Source organism: Hypanus sabinus, chromosome 1 (genome assembly GCF_030144855.1).
Source record: "Hypanus sabinus isolate sHypSab1 chromosome 1, sHypSab1.hap1, whole genome shotgun sequence".
In the NCBI taxonomy this organism is placed as follows: Eukaryota; Metazoa; Chordata; class Chondrichthyes; order Myliobatiformes; family Dasyatidae; genus Hypanus; species Hypanus sabinus.
In genome coordinates, this window is record NC_082706.1 from 19,541,720 (window position 1) to 19,558,845 (window position 17,126).

Here is a 17,126-nt window from a genome sequence, read left to right on the forward strand (position 1 = left end):
CAGCAGGACTGTTGCCTCACACTTGTGGTGACATCAGGTCAGTTCTAACTTCCTGCGCTCTCGATGTGAAATTCATGAGTCCTCCCTGAGATGACGTGGCTTTTCCTGAATGCTCTAGTTTCCTCCCACTAAAACATTCCTGGGTGTTTGGGGTCCTGTCATCGGCTAGTCGGGGAGGGGGGGTCGGTGGCGAAGATTGGAGCCCGAAGGTCAAAGTTGAAGCCCAATGACCGAAGCCTGGAGATTGGAGGTCTATCTTGGGGTTGGAAGACTGCCCATTAATGTGGGTGTGTGGTGGGGGTGGAGCGGAAATGGGGCTTCTTTTGCTGTTGTTGTTTTGTTGCTTGTTGTGTTCTGTTTCGTTGCATTCTCTGTTATTCTGCCGAGCCCCATGGGCGTCCTATGTTGTGATACCTTGCGCATCTCTTGGTTGGTTGCAAACACAAAACACACATTTCATTGTATGCTTCAATGTACATGTGATAAATGAATCTTAATCAGAATCTGGTGGACTAATTGCCCACTGTAAATTGTGAAATGATCGCCCACATCATTTGGCACGGCACATAATGACGATGATGAATTGCCTACAGTAAACTACCACTAGAGTGAAAGCCATCAGAATTTGCAGGGTATTGAAGGAAATATGGGGGAGAATAAAATGCGATTAGCTTAGGATTCACATAAATGAGTGTTAAACAGAACTTCTGCTAAGAAATATTGATTTAAACCAGGCCTAAATGAGACTCCATTAAAAATCATAATCAGGTTTATTATCATTGATGTGTGTCGTGAAATGTGTTATATTGTGGCAGCAGTACAATAGGTAAAATAGACTAAAAATTACAAAAAGAAAAAAACATAAAATTAAATAATGCAAATATAGGGAGGGAGTGATCATGGGTTCATTCTCCGTTTAGAAATCTGATGGTGGAGGAGAAGAAATGGTTATTAAAATGTTCATTGTGTGTCTTCAGGCTTCTGTACTTTCTCACTGATGGTAGTAATGAAATCCTACAAAATCCTACCTTGGCGCCTCATCATGGCGTAGGAGTGACAATGGCCGACCATCAGCTAAATATGTCAGAGATTCGTTCTCTGGCAGGTCTAACCTAGCTGTGAAGGTGATGTTCCATTGGTATACTACTAAACTAGATCTAGTAGTAGGATCGTGACTAGCTAAGTCAAGGAGGTAAGCATGCCTTTGCTACTTTGTGGGTTATGCCTCTTCAGGCAAAGGCTTCACCCAACAAGGATGCTGGTAGCAGGGCGTCTGATGGTGTCTGTGGCAGATGAATCCAAAAGGGTCAATGGTACAGCCACCTTGGTGGCATGTGGAGGAATCAGAGTGCTGGTCAACGGACGGCATCACTAGACTAGTTAGTTGTCCCTGCGGGGCAGCTTCCTTATCCGCTAAGTCTGTTACACTGCTGTGTACCACCAAGCAACCGATTTGGAAGCCCAGAGAGACTGTATGGTGGGGGCACGACACATTCTGTCTTATTACTGTGCAAGGCATGTTGGAGTAGAGTTCCTGGATTGCAGAGACTAAACTCTCAGCACAGTCAACATGAAATGGATGGACAGCCGAAGAAGAAATAGTGAGAAGAGGGCATGTCCTGGGTGGTGGGAGCCCAAACTGATGGATGCTGCCTTTTTGAAGATGGAGGGAAGGCTTGTGCCCATGATGAGATGACTGATTTTACATTGCTCTGCTGCTTTTTCTGCTCCTGCACTAATTTGGCTGACTCACTAGACATTGCCAGTCAGTCAGGCACCTAGGAATGGGTGGTTACCATAGTTATGTTGGTACAGGTTACGAGTTTGAGATAGGAATTAAATGATCTACAGGCCAACGGCACCAAAACAGAGTATATGGTCACTACCCTGATCACTGAGCACCCACTTCCACTAATCCCTTCATATTCTCCACAGATCCCCATCAACACCTGCTGGTTCAAACAGCCATGTACACACTAGGGCAGGGGTCGGCAACCCGCGGCCCTGGAGCCACATGCGACTCTTTCATCTCTGTGCTGCGGCTCCCCGTGGTTTGTTAGTTTTTGAAATGTAATTCGAAATTTGAAGATTATGGTGATCTTGTACAATCTAAATAAAACGTGGTGACCTCATTTCCTAGCACATCCGAACCGGCTCACAATTAGCTACCGTTCTGGCTAATGGAGATAGCGAGATAGCCTACGGGGGTTTGTGAGTACGTGTCTTTTGGAGCATCCGCGCCCACGGGGGGGGGGGCGGGATGAGGGAGGCTTTAAAGCAAGGCTGTTTAGTTCGAATAAAGTTATCTTTGACTGCAGTGTCGTTATTTTAGCGCTGCGTGTAGCACACCACTACAACGTGTTTTTTATTGCTATTAATATACATCACCACTGCCAATGCCTGACACCCGCCAGTGCGCGCTTTCTTTTAATTCTTCGATCCAAGGTAGGCTAACTACGGAGTAACCTTCAACCCAACGTCTTTTTTTCGGAATTCAAAATGTTTTTGTTGCATGCAGAAATGTAATTTCGTTTTCTCTGTAGGAGTTCATCAATTTCATAAATGCAACACATTATAGTTTGTTTATACATAGCATAAAGGCAAAAAAAAACGTTGTATGCAGTGTTATTTCATTTTAAATGTCAAACGGGTTTTGTGGCTCCCGGTGTTTTCTTTTCTGTGGGAAATGGGTCCATATTGGCTCTTTCAGTGGTGAACGTTGCCGACCCCTGCACTAGGGGCATGTTCAGTGCCCATTTAAACTATTAAACCATACATCATGTGAAATAATGGGAGATCGCCGAGATCTCAAGAGCGTTTTGAGGGGTGGGGGAATTTCCAGGGCTCCATGGTGGCTTGTAACAAAATAGGTGGGTTGCTGGGGTGGGCCAGAGGTGCCTGTTCCGTGATGTATCTTTAAACAAGATAAATAAAATTGAACGGATTAGGGAAGAGCATTTGGAAAACACGGCATTGGATTGCCAGATCTAACACAGGCCAGCGGGCACTGGGCTGATGAGATAACATCACGAGGTAGACCGTAGGCAGTAGAGTTTTGGATGAGCTCCTAGCCCTTGCAAGACAAAAGGCAGGTGAGCATTATGTCTGGATTTGAAAGCATGGACAAGAGTTTCACTAGTAGTTTGGATGGGGCAACTCTAGAGGTGTTAGTACAATAGGTGATATTGCCAATGGAACAGGAATGAATTAATTTTGTCGGCAACAACCACTCACTAGTTTTTCTATAAATCCTACAGCAATTGAATGAAATACCACAAGATACCTCAGATGAATGCGCTATCTTGATACAGGTCTGTACCTTCCAGTGATGTTGATAGGGGCTAGCGCTGGTGTCACACAGTTAATCAACATTTCCTGAAATGACCAACATCATGAGCTGAATGAATCCATGGGGAAGTTTAATAAACTCTCTTAAGGCAATGTGTCTAACAAATGGCAGTGAGACTGACAGCAACTGGGCTTTGAGGTTTGCGGGATGTCATGGACTTAACCTCACACTGATCAGAACAGCTGCCCTTGAAGGTAGAGCATCTAAAATTCTTGGAGAAGGGTCTCGGCCCAAAACGTTGACTGTTTATTCAATTCCATAGATGCTGCCTGACCTGCTGAGTTCCTCCAGTGTTTCGTGTGTGCTGCTCTGGATTTCCAGCATCTGCAGGCTTCTTTGTGATTAAAATTTTCAATGTAAGTTTGATGTATTTCACTCTGTTTCTCAGTGCTTTGATGTAAATGTGACAAATAAAGCTAACCTTTCTAATACTTTTTTGAACATCTACAACCATTTTACTGTTGTTCTAATGTAAAAATGACGTACATTTTTACCTTATTCGATCTGAAGTAGTACATCTTGTGCAAATGAAACAAAACATTCATACTGATGAATGGAGAAGATGGTACTTCAGTCAGCTTCACCTCATGCTGGATCTTTATAAGATTTATCTAATTAATTCTACTGTCCACTGACATTTAACTTTACCCTCTCATAATGACATAAAAATGGTGCACGTTGTCTACCAATGGTAGCAATGGCAGATTCAGGCGAGTTGGCAAACAAAATCTACCCTACATGGAGGAAAGAATGCTTACTGACGATAAAGGAGAAATACAAAGGCAGAGTACACTTCCCCCTACCATTCTAGATCACTGTAAGATACATTTCTGGCATAGATTTGGAAGGCCAATTGGTCTCATTTCATGTCATAATGATTCTATGATTTTGACTGTGAACTATTCTGCCACTGGAAGTAGTTTCTAAAACCCTTCAAGGTTCTGAGCTGCTCTATCAAACCACTTTGGTGGTTTTAGGTTGAGCGTTCCTAGTCACTCCACATTCTCCTCTGCTGGTTTTGTCCTTGGTACTACAGCCTTCCATGAGGACCGGCCATGTGATCCACATGGATGAGTTCAGAATGCCGCGTCAGTTGTTCTACGGAGAACTGGAGCAGGGCAACTGTGCCCAAGGTCGCCCAAGGAAGAGGTACAAGGACAACCTCAAGTCAAACCTGAAGTGGGCCAAACTCCAGCCCCGTGATCTCAAACACACTGCTGCTGATCGGTCCGAGTGGCGCAATCTATGCTCCAAGGCAGCAAACAACTTCCAAGCCAACTGGTGCATGCAGCGCCCCTAGGCGAGTCAAGAAAGACACAGGAAGGCGTCCGCTCCTGCCCCAACAGGCGGTGCTCCTTGCCCCATCTGCAACCGCATCTGCGCTTCGGACTTCGGCCTCAGAAGTCATATGCGTGCCCACAGACATTGACTGCGCAACACATTCGTCTTCCTCGGACTTCGAGAGACTACTACTACTACTACTACAGCCTTCGAATCAAACAGTGTAGAAATTGGCCCTCTGGCCTACCATCTCCATGCTGACCTTTGTGCTCATCTGAATTAAACTCACTTGCCCGCATTAGCACCGTATCCTCCTTTGCATATTTGCCTGCAATTTGACCTAATTTGGACCTATTTGCTGACAGTAGGGTACTGTATACTTCTGTGGCTTGCCTATTTGTGTCTTACCTACCTGCTTATTTAACATAATCGTTATAAGATTCCATCCCCTCCTCTTGCTGTGCATTCTAGTTTTAGTAAATTAGAATAGGGGATCGTACTGTGTGGAAAGAGACCATTCTGTCCAACTTGTCCACGCTGACAGTGGGCACCGTTCTGAATTAACTCCATATCCCTGCACTTGGTCTAAAGCCCTTGATGACTAAACTTAGCTCAAAGCTGATCTAGACTCTTAAATTCTGTCAGGGACTCCATCTCATCCACTCTCCCAGACAGTGCATTCAAATTTCCCTCCTTCACATCCTTAAAGGTACTTTGCTTCACATAGGAGCAGATTTCTACCGTCACCTGGTTTGAAAATGGCATTGTTGAAAGGAAGTTTCATTAAGTGGGAGAATGAAGTTTTGAATGCCAAATCCACTAAAGTGTTGCAGGATGAGGCCAACGAAGTTTTGAAGAATGGCTTTCCACACTGTTTGAATTCATGGAGGCGAACCTGAACATTTGGGAGGAGTCTAAGGGGCAACTTCTTCACTCAGAGGGAGGTCCATATAAGGAATGATCTGCCAGAGGAAGAAGTCGTGGCAAGTGCATTCATCTTAAAAGACACCCGGACAGGGACATGAATAGGAAAGGTTGAGAGCATGAGGGGCCAAAATAAGACAAATAGGACCAGCTTAGATGGAAATCTTGGTTGCATTGACCATTTGGGCCATGGACCCTGTTTCTGTGCCATATGATTTTATTTAGGGGCCAGCACGGTAACAGGGCTGTCTTGTTGTCCAATTTCAACCACGGGATCCATTAATCTACTGCCCTCTGCATCTTTGGGGTGTGCGAGGAAACCAGAGCACCCCAAGGAAACCAAAGTGCTATGGAGTTTGTCCAGACAGTGGCATAATTGAACCCGGCCGCTGGCACTGTAACAGCGTTACACTAACCGCCACGTTACCGTGCCACCTCACGATGCCATAAATCATTTCCGTCGACAGAAATGTGAGAATTCGCACCCTTTCCCAGCAACTTCAACAGCAACATGAAGGCTGAGGGAACGCTGCTTTGTCAGCAGTACTTCCCTTTAGTTGGGACCTCAAGAACGAAATACTGCTTTCTCTTCAAAATCCATGTAAAAGATTCCATGCTGTTGTTTTGATTAGGATTGGTGTACCTTGGACAATCCTTACACCCCAATCAACTTTACCAACAAATAGATCTGTCATCATGTTGTGAGACCCTCTAAATTAGCTGTCAAACTTTACACACCACAACAATAACTATATTTTAGATGCATTTAATTCACTGTGGGTCAGTGACTGCTTGAGAGGGACATTAATATGACCGCAGAAATTCATATCCTTTTTTCAAAGGCTAGAACCACCAGGGTAATTTAAAAATGGTTATTGATTGGATTTGAAATGCCTTCCGAGTTCGGTGTTTTATGCACTAAAAGGCCCCTTGCAGACATTCACATAATGAGTAAAGGTGATAAATCAGCGATTTAACATTTCAAGCCAAAATCCTAACACCACAGGGAACAGTGCAAACATAAAGTGGTGAGTTACCTTTTTCTCTCTTACAGGTTTGCTTAAAATTATGAAGAATGTTATAGAGTGATTAAATTTAAGTTAATTTGTTATGTGCTATGTCGTATAATGTGAGTGATCATGGTCTTTCTGTGACCATGACTGTTCTTGGCAAGTTTTTCTACAGATGTGGTTTGCCATTGCCTTCTGCTGGGCAGTGACCCCAGCCATTATCAATACTCTTCAGAGATTGTCTGCCTGGCATCAATGGTCACAAAACCAGAACTTGTGATATGCACCAGCTGGTCATACCAGGGGTGGGGGATCTAAGGGTGACCTGCTGGCTAGTAGAGGGAAGAAGCACCTTACACCTCCTATGGCAGAGATGTATCTCCATCCCACCACCCAAAGTTGAGCAGCATATACAATATGTTGCAGGAACTCAGCAGGTCAGGCAGCATCAATGGAGATAAATAAAGAGACGATATTTTGGGCAGAGACCCTTCACCAATCTCGGTGAAGAGATTTGGCCCGAAACATTGACTCTTTATTTCACTCTCTGGAAGCTGAGTTCCTCTGGTGTTTTGTGTGTGTTACTCTGGATTTCTAGCATCTGCAGACTTGTGTTTATGATTAAAGTTGAGCCCTTTTTTTTGAGACCAGCTGCAAATCAATGATTCCAGAAGGACCAGAAGTTGCCGAGGATTGCAGGCTCAACCAGTTCCATCGCGGGCACAAGCCTCCACCCCTTCGAGGCCATTTTCCAAAGACAGTAAGCACCTCAAGAAGGCTGGGGACCCTCACCATCTATGACATGACCTCTTCTCATTAATCTTATCATGGAGGAGGTTCGGAAGCCTGAAGATACACAGTCTATTTTCTAGGAAAGTGCACAAAGTGATTGAGGAACTCTAGCAGGTTGGGCAGCATCTATGGAGGGGTATAAACAATTGACCTCAGGCCTGTAGCGAATTGTGTGTGTTTTTCAAGATTTTCAGCATTTTGCACTTAAGTTTTAGGAGCAGTATCTTACCCTCTGCCATCAGATTTCTGAACAGTCCTACCTCAATACTTAGCTCTCTTTTAGTACAACCTGTTTGGGTAGATGGGGCTCATCGGCCATGGCTGGCAGCTCATCTAGGAGAAGGAAAACTCTGATCTGGGACCTCCACGGCCTTGCAGTTATACCCACTCTTGGAGAAGATTTTGGGAGTAAACCCCGAGGAGAAATCCGGAGCTGGAGTCCCTACGGCAATCCTACATTGAGCTCAATGCTGACTGGCATCTACTGTGACACTGCTGGTGCCAAACTGTGTCGGTCTCTGCCGTTCCTGTGGACTCACCCGCTGTGTGGAGGGGGGAGCCTGGTCCATATCATACTACCTTGGCTTGCATACCACATAGACAGCTAGGATGCGATATATATAGTTAACCCTGACCAATGGAGTCCCTCCAAATATCATCTACCTATCCCTCTATCTATAGGCATTTATTTATTGTAACCTATGCTAATGTTTATTAATGTTTTGCATTATACCTCTGTCACAAAACCACAAATTTCATGACATTATCAGTGACAATAGACCTGATTCTGATTCTGAAACAGCACAGAGAGAAACAACTTTACAGACTATGATTCGGATTTGTAGCATGTGGTTCAGATGGAAGGTCACTGACCGGGAACATTTACTCTGTTTCTCTCGTCCTAAAATGTGGCCTGACTTGCTGAGTTTCCTCTGCACTTTATAACTCTGCATTTCTTAAACTTGCCTTTTAATTTGGAGCACTTGGCTTGATCGAGCTATGAAAGCAATTTATATCGCGAGGAGACACTCCCAAGTAGAAGTGTCACAGACAACAGAATGGGACTAACTGGAACCCTTTTCAAAAGAAATGGTCAGTGCTTGGTTGGCCAAATAAAGATGAAGACGAGCTTTATTTGTTGCATCTGCATGGTGAAATGTATTGCTTGCATCAAATCAAATCAAATCAGCGAGGATTGTACCGGGCAGCCCGCAAGTGTCACCACACTTCTGGCACCAATGTAACACGCTCACAACTCATTTACCCTAACCATCCACCCCTGGAGTGTTGGGAGGAAACTGAAGTACCCAGAGGAAGCACACAGGGTCATAAGACATAGGAGCAGAATTAGGGCATTCACTCATGGGGAGAATATAACCATATAACAATTACAGCACGGAAACAGGCCATCTCGACCCTTCTAATCCGTGCCGAATGCTTACTCTCAGCTAGTCCCACCGACCTGCAGTCAGTCCATAACACTCCATTCCTTTCCTGACCAAATACCTATCCAATTTTACTTCAAATGACAATATTGACCCTGCCTCTACCACTTCTACTGGAAGCTCACTCCACACAGCTACCACTCTCTGAGTACAGAAATTCCCCCTCGTGTTACCCTTAAACTTTTGCCCCCTAAGTCTCAACTCATGTCCTCTTGTTCGAATCTCCCCTACTCTCAATGGAAAAACCTATCCACGTCAAGTCTATCTCCCTCATAATATTAAATACCTCTATCAAGTCCCCCCCCCTCAACCTTCTACGCTCCAAAGAATAAAGACCTAAGTTTTTCAACCTTTCTCTGTAACTTGGGTGCTGAAACCCAGGTAACATTCTAGTAAATCTTCTCTGTACTCTCTCTATTTTGTTGACATCTTTACTATAATTCGGTGATCAGAACTCCACATAATAATGTACAAACTCTTTACATACAGTGGAAGGAATCAAAGCCCAATCTTACAGGTGGTACTACAGAACATTACACTAAGAATACCTTCTCTTTGCTAACACAAAATCTACACCTGCACATTTGTTCGCTAATACAAATACCTAATCGGCCAATCATGTGGCAGCAACTCAATGCATAAAAGCATGCAGGCAAGGTCAAGAGGTTCAGTTGTTGTTCAGACCAAACAACCGAATGGGGGAGAAATCTGATCTAAGTGAATCTGACCGTGGAATGATAGTTGGTGCCAGATGGGGTGGTTTGAGTATCTCAGAAACTGCTGATCCCCTGGGATATCCATGCACAACAGTCTCTAGAGTTTACAGAAAATGGTGCGAGAAATAAAAAAATCCAGACAGCAGCTGCTCTGTGGGCAAAAACACCTTGTTAATGAGAAAGGTCAGAGGAGAATGGCCAGACTGGTTGATGCTGACAGTAACTCAAGTAAAGTTCAAATTTAATTTACTCTGAACTTTGAGCTGACAGGAAGGTGACAGTAACCCGAACATCCATGTGTTCTAACAGTGGCGTGCTGAAGAGTATCCCTGAATGTACAACACATTGAACCTTGAAGTAGATGTGCTACGTCAGAAGACCATGAACCTGCACAAGGGAATGCTTGTGAAGCTTACCTCAAGGATGGAGGTATTGATGTGAAAGGTCTGCTCGTCGCCTTTGAGCTGTCGGACACAGATCCTACAGGAAAGCTGAGTTGTTGCTGAGTTGAATCTTTCCACTCTGAAGGCACATGGCAGAGGCTTCTGCTTCCTGCTCCATATTTGGGAAAAGGCAATTTCCTGCTGAGGAGAGAATAGAGAATCAGCCTCCCATTAGAGTCTATGCAATGATCAAAACACGAAGTGATGTGTACAGTTTTGGTCAGAGAGTAGTGAACCTGCAGAATTCTTTGCCACAGGTAGCTGTGGAGGCTAAGTCTTTATGTTTATTTAAGGCAGAGGTTGATAGATTCTTGATTGTTCCGGGCTTGAAGGGATGCAGGGAGAAGACGGGAGATTGGGGCTGTGAGGAGGATTGGATCAGCCATGATGGAATGGCGGAGCAGTCTTGATGGGCCAAATGGCTAATTCTCCTCTATATCCTATTGTCTTATAGTCTTTTAATAGGAAAGGTGTGACGAAACTGGAAGGAGTGCAGAAAAGACTTACAAGGACATTACAGACAGACAGACAGACATATTTTATTGATCCCGAGGGAAATTGGGTTTCGTTACAGTTGCACCAACCAAGAATGGGATAAGGACTAAAAGGCCTTATAGGGAGAGGCTGACCAGGCTAGGTATTTATTCCTTGGAATGTAGGAGAATGCAGGACACCCTTTTCACCTTCCTGGTGAAAAGTCTTGGTCCAAAACATCGAGTGTTTATGCTCTGAGTTGCTTGAAAAATTTGAGTGCTATTTTATAAACTTTTGAAGTCATTCTTGACTTCAGGGGTTGCCTAAGTTGAGCATAATTCTCTGAGCTAACCATCCTCGAACTTGGTTGCTCCACCATTAGACACCTGGGCTCTGAGCTTTGAAATTTCTTCCATAACCTTTTTCCCTCACTACCTCAATTTACAGGTCTGTCTGGAAACAGCCAACAAATACTGGGATCGCCACTTGGCTGCAGTCTTAAGTTTGTATATCCTTTCTTTGTTAAAGCAATGCTGTGATCTTTTTATGCTTCTTTAAATTGGTAAATTGGTTTATTATTGTCACATATAGTGAAAAAATGTGTCTTGCATGCCATCCATTCAGATCACTTCATCACAACAGAAAACAATAACAGAATGCAGAAGCGTGCTAAAGTAGAGAAAGTGCAATGCTGGCAGGCAACAGTCCATCTCATCATATTAGGTTTCTATTCAATAGTTATAACAGCAGGCTAGAAGATGTCGTGAGTCTAGTGGAACATACTTTCATTTTTTATCTATAATCTTCTGCCTGATAACAAACAATAAAATCAAAAAGTAAAACAGATTACTTAGTGAATCGTGTATTTGTCTCTGGAAACCACTCTTTGTTTTAGGGATACAGCTTTGTAAGTTGTTGGTTGAAAGGCCTTATTCCATGCTGTATAGCTTAATGACTCTTACATACAGCTAACAAATGACTCTCAAGCTGTTAAACAGTTTATGAATAGCAGGTATAACAAACAAACTAGTCAATTATCTCCTTGTGAAATAGGATCCAAAGGAATAGGAACAGAATTAGGACCTTTGAGTTTCCTCTGTCATTCCATCGTGTCTGATTTGTTATCCCTTTCACCCTCCTTCTCCCTGTAACTTACTAATCAAGAACCTATCAATATCTGCTTTAAATATAACCAATGACATGGCTTCCACAGCCACCTGCGGCACGGAATTCCACAGATTCACCACCCCACTGGCCACAGAATTTCCTCCTCTTCCAGTCATCAAGAACTATTCCCGAATCTAGAGATTTATTTTTAGAAAGAACATTACTAATGTCTCCACAATCTCTTTAGCTACCTTTTTCAGAACCCTGGCGTGTAGTTCATCTGGTCCAGGTGACTTATCTATCTCTAGACCTGCATCTTCTAAATTACTCACAGAAATTCCAGCCATTTCTGCTGGTTGTCCCTTTCTAATCAACTTTGGCCATTCTCCTTCAATCATGCCTCTGGAGTTACCTTTACTCAACCACGATACTGATACTGTGCATCCAAATGTAGCTTCTCCCTCTCCAAACACAGAGTGAATTCTAACGTAATATGATTACTGGGGTCCTTTACCTTGAGCTCCCTAATCAATTCTGGATTGGTACTGTTCACCGGAAATGCCTTTTCCAAGTGGACTTAACCCTAGGCTGCTCTAGAAAGCCAACTCATAATCATTTTACAAATTGCTTATCATGGGATCCAGCACCAGTCTAATTTTTGCAATCCACCCGCATACTTACATCCCCCGTGATCATCATTACACTGCCCTTTTTATATGCCTTTTCTGTCTCCCATTTCAATTTGTAGCCCACATCCAGGCCACTGTTCAGAGGCCTGTGTACAACTCCCATCAAGGTCTTTTTACCTTTGCAGTTTCTTAACTCTATCCACGAGGATTCGACATCTCCTGATCCTATGTCAGTTCTTCTAAGGATTTGATTTATTTTTCTGCCAATTAAGCCACCCCACATCCTCTGCCCACCTGCCTAGCATTCCAATACCATGCTAAGCTCTCGGCTGTGAGCTACTTCCAACCACGGGTCAGCGATGCCCACAACGACATATGCCAATGTGATAATAAGCTTACTTTGAACTTTGCTACCTGCCAATTTCCAACTGCTTTACAAGACTGGCTCCCCAAAATGCCCTCTAAAGTCCAGCGGAGGTTTATTGTGAGACAGAGATAAGTAAACATTCACGTCATTGTGCTGGAATTGATTATATGTTTCATGGCACAACATGAAGCAGCAAGAATGGGGCAGAATTTGGGCATAGGCTGCTAAATGGCTTAGTAACGGACAAACACATTCCTCAAAGAAGTGTCGTATAACAGCTATTTTTAACCACCTTCCCTTGTTATTCAATACATTTCCCCAGCACTGGTATCTTTTGCCTCTGTTAGGGATGGGCTATAAATGCTGACTTTACCAATAGTGCCCACATCTTGAGAAATAAAGAAATAAAAAAACAAAATTGCATAAATTTCACAATGATGTGTCCATCCAGCTTTTCCTCCTCAATACAACCTTGTCTTCAAAAAATGAATGAATTAAATATGCTTTAAAGCAGCTCTCCAAGTTTCCAATTACTCTGGAAATTTGAAAAAGCTCTCTGGGTAATTTGACTATTAATAAATTATTTGTGCTGGAGAAGCTCTGTGGCAAATTATCCACGCATACTAAATCAATTCCTTTTAATACAAATCAAATATTTATGTTCAATTAACCTGCAATGGGTAAACTTGTTAGCACTGTAATTGTTTATGATGGCACCAGCCCACAACCCAAAATCACGGAGGGCATCAGCCAGCCAAATCAACACCGCTTTCGAGGAGAGCTGCACTCCGTTCCCCCACACGCTTGAACTTTTTCTCTCTCCTCTCTTCTGTAGCCTAATATTGAATGTTTCTACCATCTTAACTACACGACACAAGAGCAGAATTAGGCCATTCAGCCCGTCGAGTCTGCACTGCTAATTTTGGCTGATTTATTATCCCTCTCAAAGTCATGTTTTTTCCCCAGACAATCAGCTCACACCTACTTGGTTGTTTTCAGTTAAATATAGACTAAATGCACTGAAGGTGTTATGTCCCATAATCTCACTCGTGGATTCGATTTCTATTATCTAGGATACCTGGCTGGAAGTCTGAGAAGAGCTTATTTGCTCTCTAGTAAACACTTTTCTGAGGGAGCCCATTCAGAATCAGAATCAAGTTTAATATTATTGGCATATGTCATGAAATTTGTTGATTTTGCAGCAGTAGTATATTGCAATACGTAATAAAACTGTAAATTATGGTAGTATAATTTACAGCTTTTATTATTATACAGTATAATTGTGTGTGTTAAATTAAATAAGTAGTGCAAAAGGAGATAAAATAAGTAGTGTGGTAGTGTTCACGGGTTCAATGTCTATTCAGAAATCTGATGGCAGAGGAGAAAAAGCTGTTCCTGAATTGTTGAGTGTGTGCCTTCAGGCACCTGTACCATCTCTCTGATGGCAGCAATGAGAAGAGGGCACGTCCTGGGTGGTGTGGTTCCTTAATGATGGATGCTGCCTTTTTGAGGTTTCGCTCTCTGAAGACGTCCTCGATGTGGGGGCTTTGACATAAATCTGAAACCATGACGGGCAAAAGATCAGAAATGATTTAAAAGATGATTTAATCATCATAACAGATGATTAAAGTAAACAACAACAACTCAAACGTTAGTTCAGACAGAACCTTTCAAATGGGAGAGAGAAGGTGAAAGCTTGTCTTGTTGACTCACACTTGGCTCGGGGTAGATTTTAAATACTGCACGTACGCTGAATTATGGAGGTATTACTGCGCACAAGGCAATTTGGCCTATCGCTGGGAATTCTTGCCCTTTGCTCCCCATGGGATCATCAAATCCTTTGCTTAATATGTTGCCTACAATGTTCAGAATGTTCTAAGAGCTATACCATAGCAGCAATACCTTGCCCTCTGACTCTGAGATACATTTCTAACTTTGGAAAACAACGGAATCCATTGCCACCACTGGGTGCAACAGTTTCATGCTACCAATCTTCACAATGCTTCACCTCCTTTTGCCTCTGGTTCACCATGAACTATGACCTTTAATGGTTGACTAATGGTGGGCCATTAAATAGTTGTATTGTACTTGTGACTATTGAATGTCAGGCAGACTCTTAAGCTCACAATCTGCCTCATTATCATCTTGTTCCTCACTTTTGGGCCCCTTATCTTAGAAAAGATGTGCTAAAAATGGAGATGGTTCAAGGGAGGTTCATGAAAATCATCCTGGGATTGAAAGGCCTGTCATATGAAGAGCGTTTGATGGCTCTGGGCCTGTACTCACTGGAATTCAGAAGAATGAGGGGTGATCTCATTAAAATTTATTGAATATTGAAAGGCCTCAAGAAAGTGGATGTGGGGAGGATGTTTCCTATGGCGGAGGAGTTTAAGACTGGAAGACACAGCCTCAGGATAGAGGGGCATCATTTTAGCATGGAGATGAGGAGGAATTTCTTGAGCCAGTGAGTGATGAATCTGTGGAACTCGTTGCCACAAGCGGCTGCGGAGGCCAAATCATCGGGTATATTTGAGGCAGAGGTTGATAGATTCTTGATTAGTCGGGGCATGAAGGGATATGGGGAGAAGGCAGGAGACAGGCTGAAAGGGAAAATTGGATTAGCCATGATGAAATAATAGAGCATAACTCGATAGGCCAATGGCCTAATTCTGCTCCTATATCTTATGTTCTTAATGCTTACCTGCACTGCATTTTCAAAGTTTGAAGATCATTTATTATCAGAATATGTAAACTATGTACAACCTTGAGATTCAGCTCATTGCAGGCAGCCACAAAACAAAGAATCCCAATAGAACCCAGTTAAAAAATATCACCAAACAATGTGCAAATAAAGTTGTGCAAACAAGACAAGTAAGCAAACAGCATTCAGAAATGAAGTTCACAAAAGAGTCCACAGTCATGGAGCCAGCAGCCGATTCAGGATCCCGTTGGCTGCAGGCCGCAGCCTCAATTCAGTGCAGAGACGAGTAAACTTTGTGGAGCAGAGAACTGAACACCAGCTCTGACACCTTGACCCTCTCCTCCGGCCCTGACACCCTGACCTTTTTAGTTTGGCCCAGCACATAAATCATCCAAACTTAGGGTCATTCCTTGCTTTTGGACCCTGGCCCCGCCTCCTCGATTCAATCTATATCCAATCTTTCCAGTTCAGCCCGGCACTTATATCTACCAAACCTTGAGGGTTTGCTCGCTCTCTGGCCGGCGATCCACCTTGCCTCGCCGCGATTCTGCCGCTCCAAGTCTGCTCAAGCAATGGCCAAACATATCCTGCTCTCATGCCTGCGCCAAGCTGCCTCAATTTGGCACGTACATACCACACATCAACTGCTCTGCACGTCTAAGATTCTGTACTCAGTACATTTTATTCTGCATTCTGTTACTCCTTTGGCTTGGTCTACCTCAATATGATATGTAATGGGTTGATCTGCATGAACAGAATGCAAGATGAGCTTTTCACCGTATCTTGGTACATGGGACAATGATCAACCAATACCAATATCAGTTACTTTCTATTGTTTACTTGGCTTGAGCCCTTCAGTATTTCAAAATGCTCCATGAGCTGATGGGGTGGTGGTAGAGGCAGATGCTTCAGGAACATTTCAGGGACTCCTGGATAGGCAGGTGGATGAATAGAAAATGGAGGGCTATTTGTGAGGAAAGGTCAGATTGATCTTGAGAGTTGGTTAAAAGGTTGGCACAACATTGTGGGCTGAAGGGTCTATACTGTGCGGTACTGTTCTACGTTCACTAACACTCAGCTAACGCATTCCAAACACCAGCCTCTTTCCAGATGAAACATAATTCTTCCTTGTATTATCCATGTAACACGCTGTAAGGTTTCACTGCTAAGGCTAATGTAATGGCTACTATGTAATGTTCCACTGCTAATGTAATGGTTTCCCTGTAGCAGCAATGCTTGGGTTATGACTAGAGATAAATGGGCTTTGGAATGTATGTTATCCAATGGGAGAAATGTTGTTCTTTCTTGTGAGTCTGGAAGAGAGATTTTCGCGGTCTTTTGTTGGGGAGCAATGGAAAGAGTCAGAAGACTGGATGGAGTGGACTGAGGAGCGAGCGTCTGAGGGCTGGCTACACTTGGAGGAGGTGGATGGTTGATGAATAGAGCTCCAACGATGCGTAATAGACTTTTTTTCCCCTAAAATGGGCCCTTTTACTTTTTATTTTCTTTACTAACCCTCTATCCAGATTAATATTTATAAAGTTCCATCATTTAATTGCATATGATGTACTGTCTGATATTTTGTGGTGTGGATTTGTAACAACTCCTGGCTCTGCCAAACTGAGAATTCTCATTAATGTGGATGTTGCGCGATGTGTAACCGGGCAACACGTCATGCAGCGTCCACGCAAACAAGATTTCTCAGTTTGGCAGGGCCAGGAGTTGCTTTCCCCTAGACGAACACGTGCTGGCTTAGCCTGAGGGTCACATCTCTATGCCACTGCGCTGCTCTCTGTAGCTCTCCACTCAGCCTTTGCTACTTGCATTCTCTTTCCAAGGCTCACTAAAGTTGTTCAGCTACAGTGAGCATCAACAAGAGGCTACAATT

At 43.4% G+C, this 17,126-nt stretch overlaps 1 protein-coding gene and 1 long non-coding RNA gene across 6 annotated transcripts in view; one reads left to right on the forward strand and one right to left on the reverse strand.

Annotated features, from left to right (window-relative positions):
- Window positions 1–17,126, reverse strand: part of LOC132391741 (netrin receptor UNC5D-like) — a 775,452-nt gene that overhangs the window by 14,277 nt on the left and 744,049 nt on the right. For 3 of the 4 annotated variants that reach the window (XM_059965334.1, XM_059965310.1, XM_059965328.1), the window contains one exon: window positions 9,934–10,101. In XM_059965334.1, coding sequence (XP_059821317.1) covers window positions 9,934–10,101 — 168 coding nt within the window. The remainder of the gene's footprint in view (window positions 1–9,933; window positions 10,102–17,126) is intronic. The other variant, XM_059965319.1, reaches the window with a different exon arrangement.
- LOC132391759 (uncharacterized) overlaps window positions 1–17,126 on the forward strand; it is a 114,127-nt gene that overhangs the window by 4,544 nt on the left and 92,457 nt on the right. The gene's annotated exons all lie outside the window — the stretch shown is intronic.